Below are 18,092 nucleotides of genomic sequence, written 5' to 3'. Positions count from 1 at the left end.
TTGGGGATCTTGTGACCAAATGTACATTGGTCAAACTGGCAGAACTTTAAAGAGCCTCAGAGTATATAAGCCCTCTTCCAAACTTCCTGTACTCTAATCAACCTCAAAAGCACGTTGATGGGCAACGCAAACAGATGATTCCGGGGTTGTGGTACTTACACACAAAACAGTATTGGGAGTAAGGGACGCACCATAAGATATTAAGGGGACTGTGTTGTTGGGATCGTGACATTTTTTATCACCTCGGGGAAGCAAACTTTTCAACACCTCGGCGAGACAATTTTTTTCCTCCTTGGTGAGACAATTTTGTATTCATCGTAAATTTCTCCATTTTCAATAATTTGTTTTTGGATTTGTGAAATGAACCTTATTTTTGAAAATATAAGGCCAGATTTTTACGTCTTGTACCTGGCACCTAAATTTCGCTTGCCGCGAAAACATATTTATAGGTTAAAATGATCAGAGGCGTAGATTTATTTTCGACATTGGCGGGATGGAATTTGTGTACAAATTCTGAAGCAGATAAAATCTAATTCCTTGGTACAAAGGTGCGTGAAGCGCGCGAAAAATTTTGCCATTTTTTAGCTGGTCCGAAACACATACATGCCGTGTCAACATTGGGAGAGATGATATGCCGTAATAACTCGATCGACGATACCTTGTTCAAAATGCTGCGGTAAAAACTCGTTCAACGATACTTTGTTAAAAAGGCTTCCAGGATTTCACTTGTTACCGACTGTAAACATTTGACATTGCCTTTAAGTGAAGGTCACTTTTTGGAATTGTGGACTGAACAAGGTCACCTGCTATCGTTGACGTTGGGTTGTGTAGAGCTTGTGTGGAGGATGTGGGTATGTTTTGGGGTTTGTATGTGTTGATGTTGGTGTGCGTAAGATGTGTTTATGGGGTGTGGGGGTGGATTAATTCTTCACTGCACTGCACATTGCATTAAATTGCAGTGACTGAAAAAGGGGGCCAAGCTAAAATCTACATGCTGAAAATCCATAATATGTTTTTGACTGATAATTATATCATTATATCATTATATTAGGTTCACCTAATTTCACAGTAACTGCAATTTCCTACAATGGAGATTGAGGAGGCGGGTGGCATATCTTTCCTTGATGTCAAAGTGCAGAGATCTGACACTAGCTTGAGTTTCTCCATATACCGAAAACCCACTCACACTGATCAATATCTTCATTTTAACTCTAGTCACCATGTCCGCCAAAACATTGTTGTCAATACACTGGTTCACAGAGTACTGACTCGGTGTGATGAAGAAGATCGAAAAGACGAACTCAAACACATTGAAAAAGCGTTGAACAAGAATGGCTATCCCTCAAACCTCATACACAAGGCAATCAAGAAATAAACAGGAGAACAATCATCAGAAGTGGTGGACGATGAACACAAAGGCGTTACCTCCATGCCATATATCAAAGGTGTATCAGACAAAATCTATCGGTTTTTAAACCGTGCAGGGGTCAAACATTCTACTCTAGGTCGGCCAAATTAAGAGACATCCTAAGCCATCCAAAAGATCCTCTGCCCAAGGATCGTGCACCACGTGTGTACTCTATACCTTGCAGTTGTGGTGAGCAATACATAGGCCAAACCAAACGACCACTAAAGGTCAGAATATCTGAACACCGAAGAGCCACAAGACAAACTAGACTTAGCTGTGGTCTAACCCACGAACCCACCACCCCTAATGACCTTTGACCCCAAAATATATGAAAACGCCCATAGACATTGGCTAATGTCAATGCATGGGTGCACGTGGCACCACTTCTATGTTACTTGTGGCAGAAGGGGCATTTGGAAAGTTTTTCGTCTCATACCGGAAGTGACCCCTTAATGACATTTGACCCAAAATAACAAAAATACCACATATGAATTGGGTAAACACAATTCATGTGTGAACATACCATCACTCTCCTATGTTTTTCTTAGCTAATAAAAATTTTTGAAGATATTTCGATTTATACCGGAAGTGACCCCTTAATGACCTTTGACCCCAAATCTGTGTACACCACATTGACACTGGGTAATAACAATGCATGTGAGCAATTAGTGTCACTGTCCTACGTAATTTGTGGAAGAAGATGCATTTTAAAGGTATTTCGTTTTATACCGGAAGTGACCCCTTAATGACATTTGACCCCAAATAAAAAAATTACCACATATACATTGGGTAACTGCAACTCATATGTGAACATACCGTTACAGTCCTATGTTTTCCTTAGCTAATAAAAAAAAATTGAATGTATTCCGTTTTATACCGGAAATGACCCCTTAATGACCTTTGACCCCAAATCTGTGTACACCCTATAGATACTGGTAATTATAATGCATGTGTCGTCACTGTCCTACGTAATTTGTAGGAGAAGATGCATTTTAAGTTGAAATCACGTTTTTGACCCATATGACCCCTGCGTGACCTTTGACCTCACGAGTTTCATGTGACATGTAGGGGCATGGTCAATAATCATTGTGACCAAGTTAGGTCAAAATCGATGTAAGCATGTGAGTGCTAGAGCAAATGTAATGGTTGACAGAAAGAAAGAACCTGTAAGAAAAAAGACACAGCCGTAACTAACGTCACGGCTGTGTAATGAAACTTCTACTATCAATAGAAATGACGGCAAAGACATCAATCGTATGTGGCGCTCTCTATTTTCAAACAACCAATCACAGAGCCGCAAATCTTTACCATGTCCGTAATTAAGTGATACTAGCGGTCACCCGTCTTTCGCGGTCAGGGTCTTTCGCGGTTGGTAACTTTTGTACATTTTGTGTACATGTAAATGTTTTATTTAATGTGATTAATGGTATGAGAGGAGATGATCATTTAGAACTTTAGAAGTATAATATTTAGTATCTAGAGCAAATGTAATGGTTGACAGAAAGAAAGAACCTGTAAGAAAAAAGACACAGCCGTAACTAACGTCACGGCTGTGTAATGAAACTTCTACTATCAATAGAAATGACGGCAAAGACATCAATCGTATGTGGCGCTCTCTATTTTCAAACAACCAATCACAGAGCCGCTAATCTTTACCATGTCCGTAATTAAGTGATACTAGCGGTCACTCGTCTTTCGCGGTCAGGGTCTTTCGCGGTTGGTAAATTTTGTACATTTTGTGTACATGTAAATGTTTTATTTAATGTGATTAATGGTATGAGAGGAGATGATCATTTAGAACTTTAGAAGTATAATATTTAGTATTTTCCATATAAATAAATGGCTTGAAATTGCAATTAGATCATGTCTTGCCCCTGTGGGATGCTGGTCGCTCTGATATTTAAGATGTTTATGCATTTGTTTCTACAGTACTTTTTAGCCCATTTTGGACAAATTTGTTGTACCTTTTAGCTCATTTTTTATCATTTTCATCCAAGTTTATCCCCCCCACCTTGAAATGTACCTTGCTGCCCCCGCCTCCTGCAAAAGTCCTGGCTACATCACTGAGCAGATGAACACAATTTTATTCACATCCCTCTTGGCCACCTGTGGCCTGCTGGCTGATCTGATATTTTAGATGTCTATGCATTTGTTGTACTTTTTATTTGTTAGCCCATTTTGGATAAATTTGTCGTACTCTTTAGCCCATTTGTGACAATCACAAACCCCCCCCCATGACATTTTACCTCGACCCCCTCTCTCTCTCTCTCTCTCTCTCTCTCTCTCTCTCTCTCTCTCTCTCTCTCTCTGAAAAAGTCCTGGCTACACCACTGTGCAGCTGAAACAATTTTATTCACATTTCCTTACACTCTATTTCATATAAAGTTATGATCATACCTGATCATACATTATGCTGATAACATTAAACATAGCACTACCACAAAGCAGAGTAGGCCTATTCATGGTGTGGTTTGGCAACCCTGATTAATTTGTCCTTCAAAAGTTTCTCCATAAAAACACAGAATACATGCTAATGTTGATCAATTAGTTGAATAAACAATAGATGTTAATTGAGTTTCTACTGTGTCATGTAATAGTTGCTTCTACTGTGTAGTTGAGACTACAGGCATAATATCCTCACACCGATGACAGGATAGAAGGCCTAATTCAGGCTATGTCAACATTAGTGTATGTCGTGAAAAGTTGTAGCATGCAGGTGCCCTGCCACTGCCTTTGCCCTGCCTTTGAAACTAATTAACATAATTTGACACCCTTAACGTAAACAAAAACAAAATTGGACGTTTTATTGGGGTGCGGACAACTTTACTCTACGCAACGCAAAAATCCGTTTTCCGAAATAATGTAAAACGTAGAAGTTTTTAGCCTTACCAATTCGCCAAACTCAGTAATTTATTATAGATGATATATACGCTCATCGCATATAAAATCAATCAATCGGTCTATGAGTGACCAAACCGTTCCTGGTAAGCCGTATACTTCTGTATATGCAGTCTACATGTCCTTTGTTGACAAACGGGCAGTCTTCAGTGAACAGCTCTTTTTCAGAGCCAACTAACCTTTAATTTCGCAGATAGGCGAGGTCTGCTTGTTTTTCTGTTGACAAGGGGCAATCTTCAGTGAACGGCTCTTTTCAGAGCCACCAAACCTTTAATTTCGCAGATAGGCGAGGTCTGCTTGTTTTTCTGTTGACAAGGGGCAGTCTTCAGTGAACGGCTCTTTTCAGAGCCACCAAACCTTTAAATTTATCAGATATGCGAGGTCTGCTTGTTTTCTGTAGACAAGGGACAGTCTTCTCTTAAGTGAACGGCTCTTTTTAGAGCCATTTATCCCTGGGATAAATCTACGGGGTAGGGCCTATAAGTGTACCACATAGGCCTATGGGCCCTGGGGCCCTTGTAGTTTTAGCGCTAGCCTTGATAGAATGATGTGTTTGATGGAGAAGGAAAAGAAGGAGAAGAAACCACAGGATGACAATATACCCGTCCATGCTTCGCATGCGGGTATAACTACTGAGTTCTATTTGAAAGGGTCATTTTTCTTTTACACAATTGGTCAAGTTCAATATTGGCTACTATTACTCTGCCAAATACAGTAACTTTGTTTGTTTGTTTGTTTGTTTGTTTATTTCTTCTTTATACTGGGTAAAATATTCAGGGGAAAATTTAAGTATTCCCCTGTTCTTCCATATGGCCCAGTTAATACATACAAAAATACAAATAAATAATTACAAAACACTTAGAATAATTTACTATATTAACTTAAATTACACGAATTACCAAAATTAATTGGGTACAACAATAATATTAAAAGATAGGTAAAAAATAATACATAGCACACACTATATTGCATTAATTAGACTACATTTTCAAATACATTGACAAAATTCATATTATTATTATTTCTTATTGCACTATGAGAATTTAAATTTTAAAATGATAAAACATCATGCCAGCATAATAATTTAAATCAGGATTTCAAAAAAACAACAAACTACATTCAAATAATCAAACGAAATGGATAAAAACTTAGTGGCTACAAAATGAAGGATAGAACACAATAATCAAACAGCAAAAAATTTAAACAAAATAAATTTGGCAAAAGTTGATCCTGTAACAATCATTGAAATGCCTATTATTTAAAAATACTCAACAAAAGAGCCTAAATTTTAAACCAATGTTTGGTGGCAAGAGAAATTTATAAACCTACTATTTTGGATAGAATCTTGATTTAAAAACACCAGTACTGGTTGGTAACGGAGAAATGATTGAATTGTGGAGTTGATTCCAAGCAAGAGCCCCCTATATTGAAATGAGCGCCTGCCATATTCAAGAAAAGGCCTAATGGGTCTAATTTTCCCGTGAGCACTCGAGCGAGTATTGAGAGTGTGTGAATTCCCTACAAGTGAAAAATGATTGCACAAAGCATTTGGGATCAGCCCAGAAAGACATTTAAAAAACAGCAAGATTGAGATGGTAATTTCTGCGCTTTTCCAAAGTTTCCCACCCCATCTTTTTACGAAGATACTCATTACTTGTGCGAATTGGTTTCCTTAGAATAGCCCTGGCTGATCTTGTTTGGAGGCACTCTATTCTGTCACATAAATACTTGCTGCAATTGCCCCATACAATATCACTTAAACATGATTGGCACGATTGTAGCGAGCCCCCCCCCCCCTCCGATATCTAGTGGTGTGTCCCTTATAGATGACATCGTTATATCTTGGTATCTCAATCATAGGTCAATTAAGGAAAATCAGGGCTTAAGGGAACTGGAATGAGCGTTTTGAGCGTTTCGACAGCATTTTTTTGTGGGACATGAGAGCACATCAGACCTATCGAATTGCATTCTGAATACGAAGAATGTCTTTCTGATATCACATAATTTTCATTTTATGAAATTCACGATATAATACAAATGTTATGACAAATTATTAAAATTTGATATTTTTCACATTTTGGAGATATAACAGTCCTCAATTTTTATAAATTTAATGATATAGTCTTAAAGTGTATGTAGCTGGGAGGAAAAGCCGACGATCTTCAATACGAAAGGTCGGAATTTTCAATTGATCGTCGGCTTTTACACTTTAGGTAGAAATCATCAGATTTATAAAGTTTACTTCGAGTACTGTTAAATATAAAAATATCAATTTTTAATGATTTGCCATAAAATGTGTATTACATTGCGAATTTCAAAAAATCTAAATTATCAGAAGGCCATTCTTCGTATTCAGAATGCCATTCGATATGTCTGATGTGCTCTAATGTCCACAATAAATACTGTCCAAACGTTCATATCCCTTCCCCTAACCCACCACTAATTGTAACAGAATCCATTTAATCACCATTCATTTCAGAAAAGTATATTAAAGAAAATATCAAAAATCCCGAAAAGTCCAAGCCTAATTTGCTTAGGGCTACATGCTCTTTTTGGTTGAAATTTTTGGCGGGAAATAATCCCGCACAAATATTTAAGTAATCTTTTCCCACAACTAAATATCATACTCAGGAAATTAATGATGCATCTGGTAGCTTAGATCATAACTTTCATATACTTTAGTTGCAATTATCCCAGAAAATTCTTGATTTGTTTTTACAGAGTCTTGAATTGACGAGGTTTATGATCAAAAAACGTCACTCGGTGTATTTTGAAATTCGAGGCCATAACTCTTCTCAAATTAGCCCCAAATCATAATTTATTATATACACGTGTAGCAAAGACCAATGCGAATAATTGGACGTTGTTTGCGGAGCCTAAATTTGATTTTATTTTATTTCACAATATTTCTAGTGTGAGAATTTTGACCTGTCAATCCCTTTTCGGATTTCGCATCCGAATTCATTAAAATGTGATATTTTGAATTAATAATGAGTACGCTTACCTTTCTGCAACACTTCCCGGTACCATTGCGCATCTGGTGACAGCCAATATTGAAAACTGAAAACAGTCCCTTCCTATCTTTTTTGAACAAAATATGCCTCGAAATTACGTACATGAAACGTATATATTGGCACAGCGAGGAAATAAAGAGAGCCATTTACGGTGGGGTAGGCTATTGGAAGCTATTATGGTATCAGGAATGTCAAGCAGATGCATACATAAGGGCGGTATATTCAAATGCTATTGTCTGGATCATTGAGTATCGATCGCGCAAGTAGGCTTATACACGTTGAGGTGTGTTGTCGCTCCCCTGGTTTTGACATAAATTACAAGGACGTCTTGAATGACCCAGCGTTTTTATTATATTTATTAGAAAATTAATCGTCGTTTATTACGAGTCCTAAGAGTCATACCAGTTCAATTCATCACAATTAATTTGTATTAAATGAAAAACAAACAGACAAGTAGAGTCCTATGTCTTACTATGACTGTATTACTACCAAAATCTGCTTTTCAATACACTAGAAACGTATTGATATGTATATCTTTGAAAATCGTCAGACATTAACCACAGGTACCGCCGTGGCACAGTGGCATCGTTCACTGTTCAGCATAGTATATCGGCAGTGGTTCGAACCTGGTGTAAATTTTAGTATTTTTTATTCTTTTTACTAATACGCTGTGCCGTTTTTCAAACACGCCCCTGAATGAAATTCATGGGCAAGTACCCTTAAATACAAAATGGCCGCTTATGTAGGGGGTGAAATTCAAAGTTGGTCAAATCTTGTTTAAAACCACATACAGGGTGTCCCAGAATGATTTATACCGGGGAAGGGTGTTTTTAGGTATGAAGGGCAATACTCTTGGTAGTATTGTTTTAATTTCTAAAATTAACATATATTTGGCTTTCCTAGGAATTTTTGATTTTAGAAATTGGACGTTTCTAATAGAATAGTTGACTAAATTATAATTCTGTTCAACTGGACTTACTATTTATGATGGCTACGGTATCACGTCATATCCATGACGCATCATCAGGCCGACTGGTCTTGAATTGGCTCTGTATTCTTGACCTGTGACGTCACGATGGTAGAAGTGACGACACACGAGATGGTCGGTTCGTAACTCTTGGACAAGTTGTGGCGTAGTTCCCCCTCCGCGATTCAAAGTTGGCTCCTCCCTGCGAACATATATAGCTTGTCAACTTGTCCAAGAGTTACGAACCGACCATCAGGAAGATCCCTCGACGACTCGCGTGTGACGTCACTTCTACCATCGTGACGTCACAGGTCAAGAATACAGAGCCAATTCCAGACCAGTCGGCTTGATGATGCGTCATGGATATGACGTGATACCGTAGCCATCATAAATAGTAAGTCCAGTTGAACAGAATTATAATTTAGTCAACTATTTGATCTACCTGGATGATTGATAATATTCATATTCGTTTCTAATAGAAGTTACATGATATTACGTAAAAATGGGGAATTCCAAGTTTTGATAAAACTACCTATTTTGAAAACCTGTAAAATTACTAACCGTTCAGCACAAAAGCACACAAAGTTATTTGAAAATTGTTATGTTGTGTCCTATTCTTACTTCTAGAAAGGGAACAACCCAAAAGTTCGATGAAGCCCTATAAACGAAAGGCCTTTCGTTAGAAGGCTAACCCCCTCCCCCTCCCCTCTAACGTAAGTGACAAATATCGAACATTCCAACCCGTATTCATATACAGGGGCCGTCGCTATGGTGCATGTGGTTGTGGAGGGGGTGTGACAATGCTAGGATATTGACCTTTTTCACTCTATCCCACAATGCACTATTCCAGGGGGGTATGACGTAGTTCATCAACCTCATAGATCGTGTGCACCCGATGGGCTTTGCCAGGCCTTAGCAATTATTTTGTCTTAATATGGGCATACTGATTCCATATATGGGCGCACACCACCAATACAGCGTCCCATTGAAACACACGTGAAAACACGCCTTTTCTCTGCGCGATTTCAGACCTTTTCGGCAATTTGACCTTAAAAATACTACCAATCGATTGCAAATCGATGAAATTTTAATATATGTTTCAATGTACGGGTAGTCTTCTGATTAATTTTCGAGATATGGGCGCTCAAACAGCACCATGACCATTTTCGACCCCTTCTATACCCTGAAAACCCGTTTCTGGCCATTTTTCAATCCGCCAGGCCTACTTTATTTAAAAATTGTGTTTTGAAACTTTTTGGGCGATCCAAGTTCATGTATAGGTCTTAATCTTTTATTTAAGCTATAACATGCTTCTCTTTTTGATTACAAATCCACAGAGAGGCTCAAACTACCTCAAAAATTATTCTGTTTTTACCGGAACTCATTAGGGTTACACAAATGGCGCATTGATTTGGTGGTGTGCGCCCATATGCGGATTATCGTAAAGGCCATCGATGTTACTAATTATGCAATTATTGAATACACGAATGATGTAGTTACGGAGCGATGCAGAACATCTGTGTAAGAGATATTTGTTTACGTCTTATTTTCATCTCTGAAAAAACAGTGAAACGGACGCCGACAAAATATCACTGCGTGTCCCGTCATTAGTTTTTCACCATTATGTCTATAAAATGTATACCAAGTTAGGATTCAATAGCAGGAAACTTTTTTTGGTGACGACACCATGTCCATAAGGCATAGAAATGTTGTTTTTTGCGTGATCGCGCGCCATTATCGTGATGATCGGGGATTCCTTTTTTGTGATGAAGGCACCAGCCGAAATGTCCGTATTGCAGAAGGTAATGAACATAACTCTGTACTCCCCCGGGGAGATGATGTATTTTGCGACACTCATACCCCCTGGAATAGTGCATGATGGGAAAGAGGGAAAAATGTCTATTGATCACGTTAATGGAAGAAACGAATATTGCATTCTATTTTAAAATATTTTTCTTCATTATCTTTTTTGACACGGAAAAAAAAGGACTTGCTAGATTTTCAAATAAAAAGAACGTGGTATCAAACACAAAACGTTTTCGACATAATTCGCCAAAAGTTAGAAAAGGTTGCCAGAAAACCTTTAAATGTCGGGTTATATAATCGAGGTTAGCAAACCAAATGGTGGCTAATCCTCATTTGTTTGGACGGACGTGACCACCTGCTCGCGTGGCTCAGATTTGGGTCACATGACGCACCTCCGCCACGTGTTTGATGTCGTGGTATTCCTCAGCACATTTTCGTCGTAGACTGTATTGGTGTCGCACGTATTCATTTTGATTGAAGAAAAAATTCTTCACTTTTCATTGTTCAATTTTGTTCTTTTATATTTCTTAATTACTTTATATCGGATTATACTTTATTATTTGTTGTGTAAACATGCCACCGAAAAGAAAAGGGACAGGAGCAGGTCAGAGGAAAGGAAGGAAGAGAAATATTGCTGAGCTGGAGGATGTTAGCGCTCCTGCTATGGATAATACCCGTGATGAGGGTGAGTCAAACGAGGTAGAAGGTTTATTTAATGCTGCTGCGAATGCAGGCCCACAGCAACTGCGTAGTGTATGCGACAGTTTGGGCCTACACATTCCACCGTCGTTAAAGAACAAAATTTTTAAGGGCGAATTTGTGGATCTAGGGGCATTGCTGACACCCCCCGGTACAGCACCGCCAAGTATGAGTTTTGCGCTTGTACAGGAGGGGCAAAAGATTGTGCTTGGTCAGCAAATGCCAAAGTCGCCGCAAATTGTGTCCATTGAGCAGTGGACATCTGCATTTATTATATTCATGAGCGTTTACTTGGAAGTCCACACGAGCCGTGCAATTGAGATGCTCAAATACATGGATACCATTCGGTCGGCGGCTCAGCAATTTGGTGGTTTAGGATGGCGAACTTATGATATCCAGTTTCGCTTAAAGCAAGCCCTTAACCCTACTCAATCGTGGGCAGTTATCGATAGCGAGCTCTGGTTACGAGTTTTATTGGCCCCAGCTAACACTCAACATAATAGTTTTCGTCCCTTCATGGCATCCTCAGGACATAATTTTCGTCCCTACACAGCATCGTCAGCTGGGTTGCAGCAGCAGTTTCGCTCTGAACCCACCGCTGGCAGCGGATTTCAGGCCAATCAAGGAAACCCCGGCCCAATCGGAATTTGTTGGGCATTCAACGGGTCAGGTCAGTGTAGGCGTCAAAACTGTTATTTCCAACACCGATGTTCCCAATGTAGGAAATTTGGTCACGCAGCCATCAAGTGCAATGTCAATGCCGGCTACAACTCCAAGTCTAAACAGGCGACCCCAGCCACATCAAAATCCGTTGCAAGAGGTGGCCACGTCACCAATTAAACTTGACAAATTAGCACAACTTTTAGAGACCTACCCAGTACGTAAGGATAGGGATGCCCTGTTAAATGGTTTTACACACGGGTTTAGTTTATGTTTCAGTGGGAAGAGGGTGGCAAGGGAATCTCCCTGCCTAAAGTCTGCATTGCAAAATCCTCAAATTGTGAGAGAAAAATTAAACAAGGAGAAAAAACTAGGTCGTTTGGCTGGACCATACATGCATAGACCTTTAGCTAATCTCCAATGCAGTCCTCTGGGGTTAGTACCCAAAAAACAGCCCGGGGAATACAGACTCATTCATCATCTGTCATTTCCACCTGGTGCGTCTATCAATGATTTCATTGACGAGAAATTATGTAAGGTCAAGTATGCTAGTTTTGACGATGCGGTGAATATGATCTGCGATTTATCAAAAATTGGTCCTGTTTTCATGGCCAAGCTTGATATCAAATCAGCGTTTAGACTATTACCAGTAAACCCGCACGATTTCGAATTGTTAGGTTTTAAATTCCAAGGTGAATATTGGGTTGACCGTTGCCTACCAATGGGTTGCGCTATTAGTTGCAGGTTATTTGAAATGTTTAGTTCTTTCTTAGAATATCACATTAAGGACATTTCGGGCATTCAATCTATTAGTCATTATTTGGACGACTATATTTTGGCTTTATCGTCCCCTGAGAGTTGTAGACGTGTTATGCAGCAATTTCAAGAGGCTTGCGAAGAGTTAGGGGTGCCAATAGCACATGAGAAAACGATGGGTCCAGTACGAGTTCTCGAATATTTGGGACTGGAAATAGACACAGTGAGAAAGCAAATTCGGGTCCCTCGGGATAAAGTGGCCAAAACTTTACGGGCCATTGAAGATGCATTGGCAGCTAATAAACTGACACTGCTGAGGGTTCAATCACTAATTGGATCACTTTGTTTCTTGTGCAAAGCAATTAGTCCAGGGAGGGCATTTCTAAGACGGTTGATCAACTTAACATGTGGTGTGACAAAAGTTATTACAAAATACGCATTACCAAAGAGGTCAAGTTGGATTTAAGTATGTGGAAAACTTTCTTAACCCGGTTTAATGGGGTCACCTTATTTCAAGAGAAGGAGTGGGTGTATAATGACAGTATACACCTGTTTACAGATTCAGCGGGATCAATCGGCTTTGGTTTGTATTTCCAGGGCAGGTGGGCCCAAGGGCGATGGCCAGACTGGATTAAGAGCAAACATATGTCAATAGCTGCTCTTGAGCTTTTTCCTATACATGTGGCAATTAAGCTTTGGGGAGGGGAGATGGCAAACATGAAAGTCTTATTTAGATCAGATAATAAGGCAACAGTCGCCATTATTAATAAAAAGACGTCGCCATGTTGCACTATCATGAAAATGGTTAGGGAGATAGTATTGTCTTGTTTGCTGTTGAACATTTCGCTCAAAGCAGAATACATTGAAGGCAGTAACAATTGTATTGCAGATTATTTGTCTCGTTTTCAGATGGAAGCCTTCCGGAGATCAGCACCGTATGCAAGCAAAACGGGGGAGCCGGTTCCAGATACTATATGGGACGTCTTCAAGTAGAGGCTGATAGGCTCCTTGCACTTTCAATTGCAGAAAACTCTCACAAAGTGTACAATACTGCCTGGCAGGCGTATGTAGCGATGCGTAATGAAATTGGTGAACTCGCAAATTTGCCTATATCACGCGCTGAGACTGTCGCGTTCATTGCGCATTTATCAATTACAGGAAAAAAGGCATCTACAATTGGGTCATATGTTTCAGGTTTAGCTTTTCTCCACAAAAGTAAGAATTTTGATGACCCGTCAGATTGTTTTCTAGTGCGTAAAATCTTGGAAGGCTGCAGGCGAGATAAACCAGGCATTCCCGATTTTAGGCGCCCATTAACCCTCACACTGCTGGAAAAAGCGTTAGTCGGTGCTAAAATAGTGTGCTCATCAACTTATGAAAGTTGCATGCTCGAGGCAGCTATGGTTTTAGCATTTTATGGATTTTTAAGGGTTGGGGAATTTACTGCGCCTGGGAAAAACAATCTGTCAGGGAAGGTGTTACAATTGGGGGATATTGTGATACTGACAGGGCAAGGTCTAATGGGGGGTCACAGCATCCAGGTCACCATTCGCTTCTCCAAAACCGACCAGCGAGGTCGTTCCACAACTTTGATTATACCCGAGGTTAAACACTCTAACGTGTGCCCGGTACACGCATTAAGGCAGTATCTAAGCATGCGGACCCCTGGGGATGGGCAGTTGTTCTGGCATTTTGATAAGTCTCCGCTCACGCGATATCAATTCGCTAGTATGTTGAAGAAATCACTGGAAATCCAAAACATCAGCAACGTGGGTATTACATCACACTCCCTCCGTATTGGCGCTTGTACGCATTTTGCAATGGCTGGGTGTGATCATGAAGAGCTGATGAAATTAGGGCGATGGTCTTCATCAGCATATCAACGCTATATTAGGATTCCCATTGCGCCTTAGCGGAACTATGTCATCAGAATAATTATGACGAGGTGACATAGAGAATAAGCATTTATTATATGAAATGATTGAGTATGCCAATAGGTGCCTGGTTATTAAACACGTGTTTATTATTTTTTCTCTCTTAGATATCATATGGATTGTAGGTGATAGCCTCATCTATTGGGCGGCTCAATACTTGTTGCCGTGGGGCGAAAGCGCCCTTAATCTTCACCTCCGTAACCGTCGTGTCACGTGGAAGGGGTATCGGGGTGGTCACTTGGCTGACGTCCCAGCCATTATTACCGAGTCCATGAGCAGGCTCGGGGGCAGCCACGTGCCAGCTGTCGTCATCATCCATATGGGCACTAACGACCTTGTGGGTCTAGACTTGCTTGCATTCAAGCATTTGTTAGAGAGCGTTATCGCTGAATGCAAGCGCCTACTCCCCAATACAATTTTCATGTGGTCTGGTATCATTCCCAGACATTTTTACAAGGGAGCTAGGTCCCAAAAGGGTATTGACGAGAAGAGGAAGGAGGTCAATAAAATCGCCAAAAGAATACTCGCTCGCAGTGAGGGGAGGGTCATCAGGCACGATAATTTCAGGTGGGACATGTCATACCTCTTCCGTGACGACGACGTGCACCTTGACATTCTAGGTCAAGATCAATTTACAGGCAACCTGAGGAGGGCCTTGCACTTTTTCTTGCGGCATCCGGAGGAGTTGGAGTACCACCCAGTCAGCTAGGTATCTCCTTTGGTGGGGCAAATTTGCCTAGGCAAATTTGTTTGGCCTTTGGTTGTTTATTTTTTGTTTATCCTTGCCGCTTTCGTGCATTTATTTCGCCTTAAATGAGAAATTAAATTTATGCTGGTGACAAGTTTTATCCCTTGTACCAGGCATGTGATTAATCAATGCAAATTATGCAATTCATATCAATTTATGAGCACAAAATTTTGGCTTAAGATATCAAAAGCATATTATAGAGTAAGAAAGATAATTATAATGAGTTTTGATTATGAAGTTTTATACAAACCATGACAAAAGGCGTGCGATATCAAATAAAGTCTTTGACATTTTGCCACTAAATTGTTCTATGTGTGATGGTGCATTGTTGTTTTTGTGTGAAGGTCTTGTACAAACAATCGAGGTTAGCAAACCAAATGGTGGCTAATCCTCATTTGTTTGGACGGACGTGACCACCTGCTCGCGTGGCTCAGATTTGGGTCACATGACGCACCTCCGCCACGTGTTTGATGTCGTGGTATTCCTCAGCACATTTTCGTCGTAGACTGTATTGGTGTCGCACGTATTCATTTTGATTGAAGAAAAAATTTCCCTCCCACCCACCCTAATAACCATGTTTCTCTTTTGTTTCTTTTATACAGAGCTTATTTCACTCTTTCCCTGAGGGCGACTGGTTTATCCAGGACTTGGGTGACATGTTATATTCCCAACGTGCGACTGGTTATCTCATCAGGCCGTTGGTGACTTGTTTTCTCCCAATATTGGTGACGTAGATGTGGCAAATTTTCCCAATATTGGTGACATGATATAAACTTTCAAATATGACTATTGTTATTTACGTGCTCAGTTGTTATTTTCGGCCTTTGGTTGTTTATTTTTTGTTTATCCTTGCCGCTTTCGTGCATTTATTTCGCCTTAAATGAGAAATTAAATTTATGCTGGTGACAAGTTTTATCCCTTGTACCAGGCATGTGATTAATCAATGCAAATTATGCAATTCATATCAATTTATGAGCACAAAATTTTGGCTTAAGATATCAAAAGCATATTATAGAGTAAGAAAGATAATTATAATGAGTTTTGATTATGAAGTTTTATACAAACCATGACAAAAGGCGTGCGATATCAAATAAAGTCTTTGACATTTTGCCACTAAATTGTTCTATGTGTGATGGTGCATTGTTGTTTTTGTGTGAAGGTCTTGTACAAACAAAGGGTATATAAAGGGTAAAAAACGTTTTCATAATTTTATTAAATATTTAAAAACATTTTTTGATAATCTCCTGCAAATATTCTAACATAATGGTCTTAAAAATGTTTTACAATAACATTTTGAAAACATTTTAGACATAGTTTTGTAGTGTGTTTTCATGAAAACGTTTTAAAACGTTTTCATGGCCTTTATATAACCGGGTGATGAGACTGCTCGAGTCAGGTTAAATGTCGGGACCTAGGTCACAATTTGAGAAGCGATGATATACCACTTCGGCCATTTTAATATCATGCATATTATGCCTCATCAGTTACTTGGTATGATTTACTATAGACGAATCCAACTTCACGCATTCCCACTGTAACGCATTCCTACACATCAATGGCAGCCATAGCTGGGTCCCGCCTTGGTCTATCCCACCTAAAATGTGAAATGATGTGGCCTTGGCGGGGATAATAAACTGCATTCGATCACCAGTGTTACACGTATTATAATAGACTAAAGAATGATGAAAGTTTGCAACACATTACAATTCAGCATCGATTTTTAAGCGGATTTAATCCACCCAAATTGGCAGTAACAACACCAGTTTGTTGCAGACGGGACCCAGTAATGGCCGACTATTCTGACCATCACTTGGCTCGTTGGATTCATCTATAGAATGTTCTTATACCATAAAATATATTTAAAATATTTTATCATATTGATTAAATGTGACCAAATGCCGGACAATAAACTGACTTATGTCAATTCAGTTCGTAGAGATGATATAGGCCTACCACTTGTGTGAATCGTGACCATTTTCAGTCACAATTCCCAAATATCGAAATTTCCTGATATAACCCGACATTTAATTTTATTAAAACGTTTTTACCAAAACCCAAAAATATAACATGTTTAAATCGTTTTGGACAGCTGCTTTAAAAATGAACTTATATGACGTTGCAGGTTGCGAGTACTGCACGCCATGTTGATTTGAAATCATTTTGAAGAAACCACTGTAAAATGTCAATAGGCCTATGGTACTTCGGAAAATACTCAAATTTAAAAATGATATATTAAATCCTTAAAAAAAGATCAACTTTGACCGATGTTTTAACTACTTTTTTACAAACGTAATCGTACTTTCTGACCCCCTCCCCCACTAACGAAAGGACTTTATAGGGCTTCATCGAACTTTTGGGTTGTTCCCTAAACAGTCGAAATGTATCGATCTGCCTTTGATAAAGATCAGGCCCCAAAAACTTTGAAATGTTACTTAACATGCTTAACAGGCTATTTTTTGTGGATAAGCAGCTTACAACAGCTCACTTTGTAAAGATTATGTATGATGTTACGAAGCAATCCTTGTAATGAAATAAACGATTTGTTATGCTTTAGTGACATTAAACTATTCTTTCTTTGGCGGCAGTTTTGGAGACAATTATTGGAGTGTGTGAGTTGCATCATTTGAAATGCCGGCAGAGATAGATTTTTCATAAACGTATAGAAAAGGTTCGTACAGGGTGTCCCAAAACAAAGAGGCCCTTCATGGCGCCCTCTTTTTCTCCTATTTCAGAAAAGTTGATCAAATATATGTTGGTATGTAAAGAAGCCTGTACCCGTTAGCTTTAATAAACCGAAACAATTATTTCAATCGGCTCATAACTTTTGAAGATATGCCCTTTTAAATAAATATAGGGTGCACAACTTATAAGTTCCCCCTAATGCTTTTTGAAAGAAATCGAAAACTATTTAACGAAATTGTAAAAAGTTATGAGTAACCTTACTTGTTTTACAAATCTGGACTAATTTGTAGTGTCACACATCATTGCGTTTGGTCACAATGATTCATTATGTAAAAAAAGCAGTTTGAAAAGTTGCACCTTGGTCCATAGGAGTCAATAATTTTCAAACAATACAGTATGTCAGGTCTGTTCATTGTGTTTGTAATGGAAATAAAACTTAAGGTCTAAATGTTCAGTAGGTAATGTGTCCTGCTACACTGTTAACAAGTGCATTACAACATCGGCGCATGTTGTTTAAGTC

General features: G+C 39.2%; 1 protein-coding gene across 2 annotated transcripts; it reads left to right on the top strand.

Annotated features, from left to right (window-relative positions):
* The first annotated feature begins 10,553 nt into the window (after positions 1-10,553).
* LOC140143574 (uncharacterized) lies at positions 10,554-15,238 on the top strand. Of its 2 annotated transcripts, none has more exons than XM_072165392.1 (2): positions 10,554-10,778; positions 14,250-15,238. In XM_072165392.1, the coding sequence occupies exons 1-2, from the start codon at positions 10,667-10,669 to the stop codon at positions 14,849-14,851; spliced, it is 714 nt and encodes a 237-aa protein (XP_072021493.1). In that variant the 5' UTR covers positions 10,554-10,666; the 3' UTR covers positions 14,852-15,238. The 2 variants fall into 2 exon arrangements, 1 of the variants encoding a protein (XP_072021493.1); XR_011857768.1 differs by lacking the exon at positions 14,250-15,238 and adding an exon at positions 13,118-13,234 and having other exon boundaries at positions 10,717-10,778.
* Positions 15,239-18,092: the final 2,854 nt, after the last annotated feature.

The sequence above is a fragment of the Amphiura filiformis genome, unplaced genomic scaffold, assembly GCF_039555335.1.
Source record: "Amphiura filiformis unplaced genomic scaffold, Afil_fr2py scaffold_23, whole genome shotgun sequence".
In the NCBI taxonomy this organism is placed as follows: Eukaryota; Metazoa; Echinodermata; class Ophiuroidea; order Amphilepidida; family Amphiuridae; genus Amphiura; species Amphiura filiformis.
Note: the sequence above shows the minus strand (reverse complement) of the source record. Positions and strands in the feature narration are given on the sequence as shown.

Bases quoted from the DNA above. Each gene is read 5' to 3' on its own strand.
- LOC140143574 (XM_072165392.1), top strand. From the start codon at position 10,667: ATGCCACCGAAAAGAAAAGGGACAGGAGCAGGTCAGAGGAAAGGAAGG. The intron at 10,779-14,249 runs GTGAGTCAAACG...TTTCTCTCTTAG, and splicing joins GGATAATACCCGTGATGAGG to ATATCATATGGATTGTAGGT.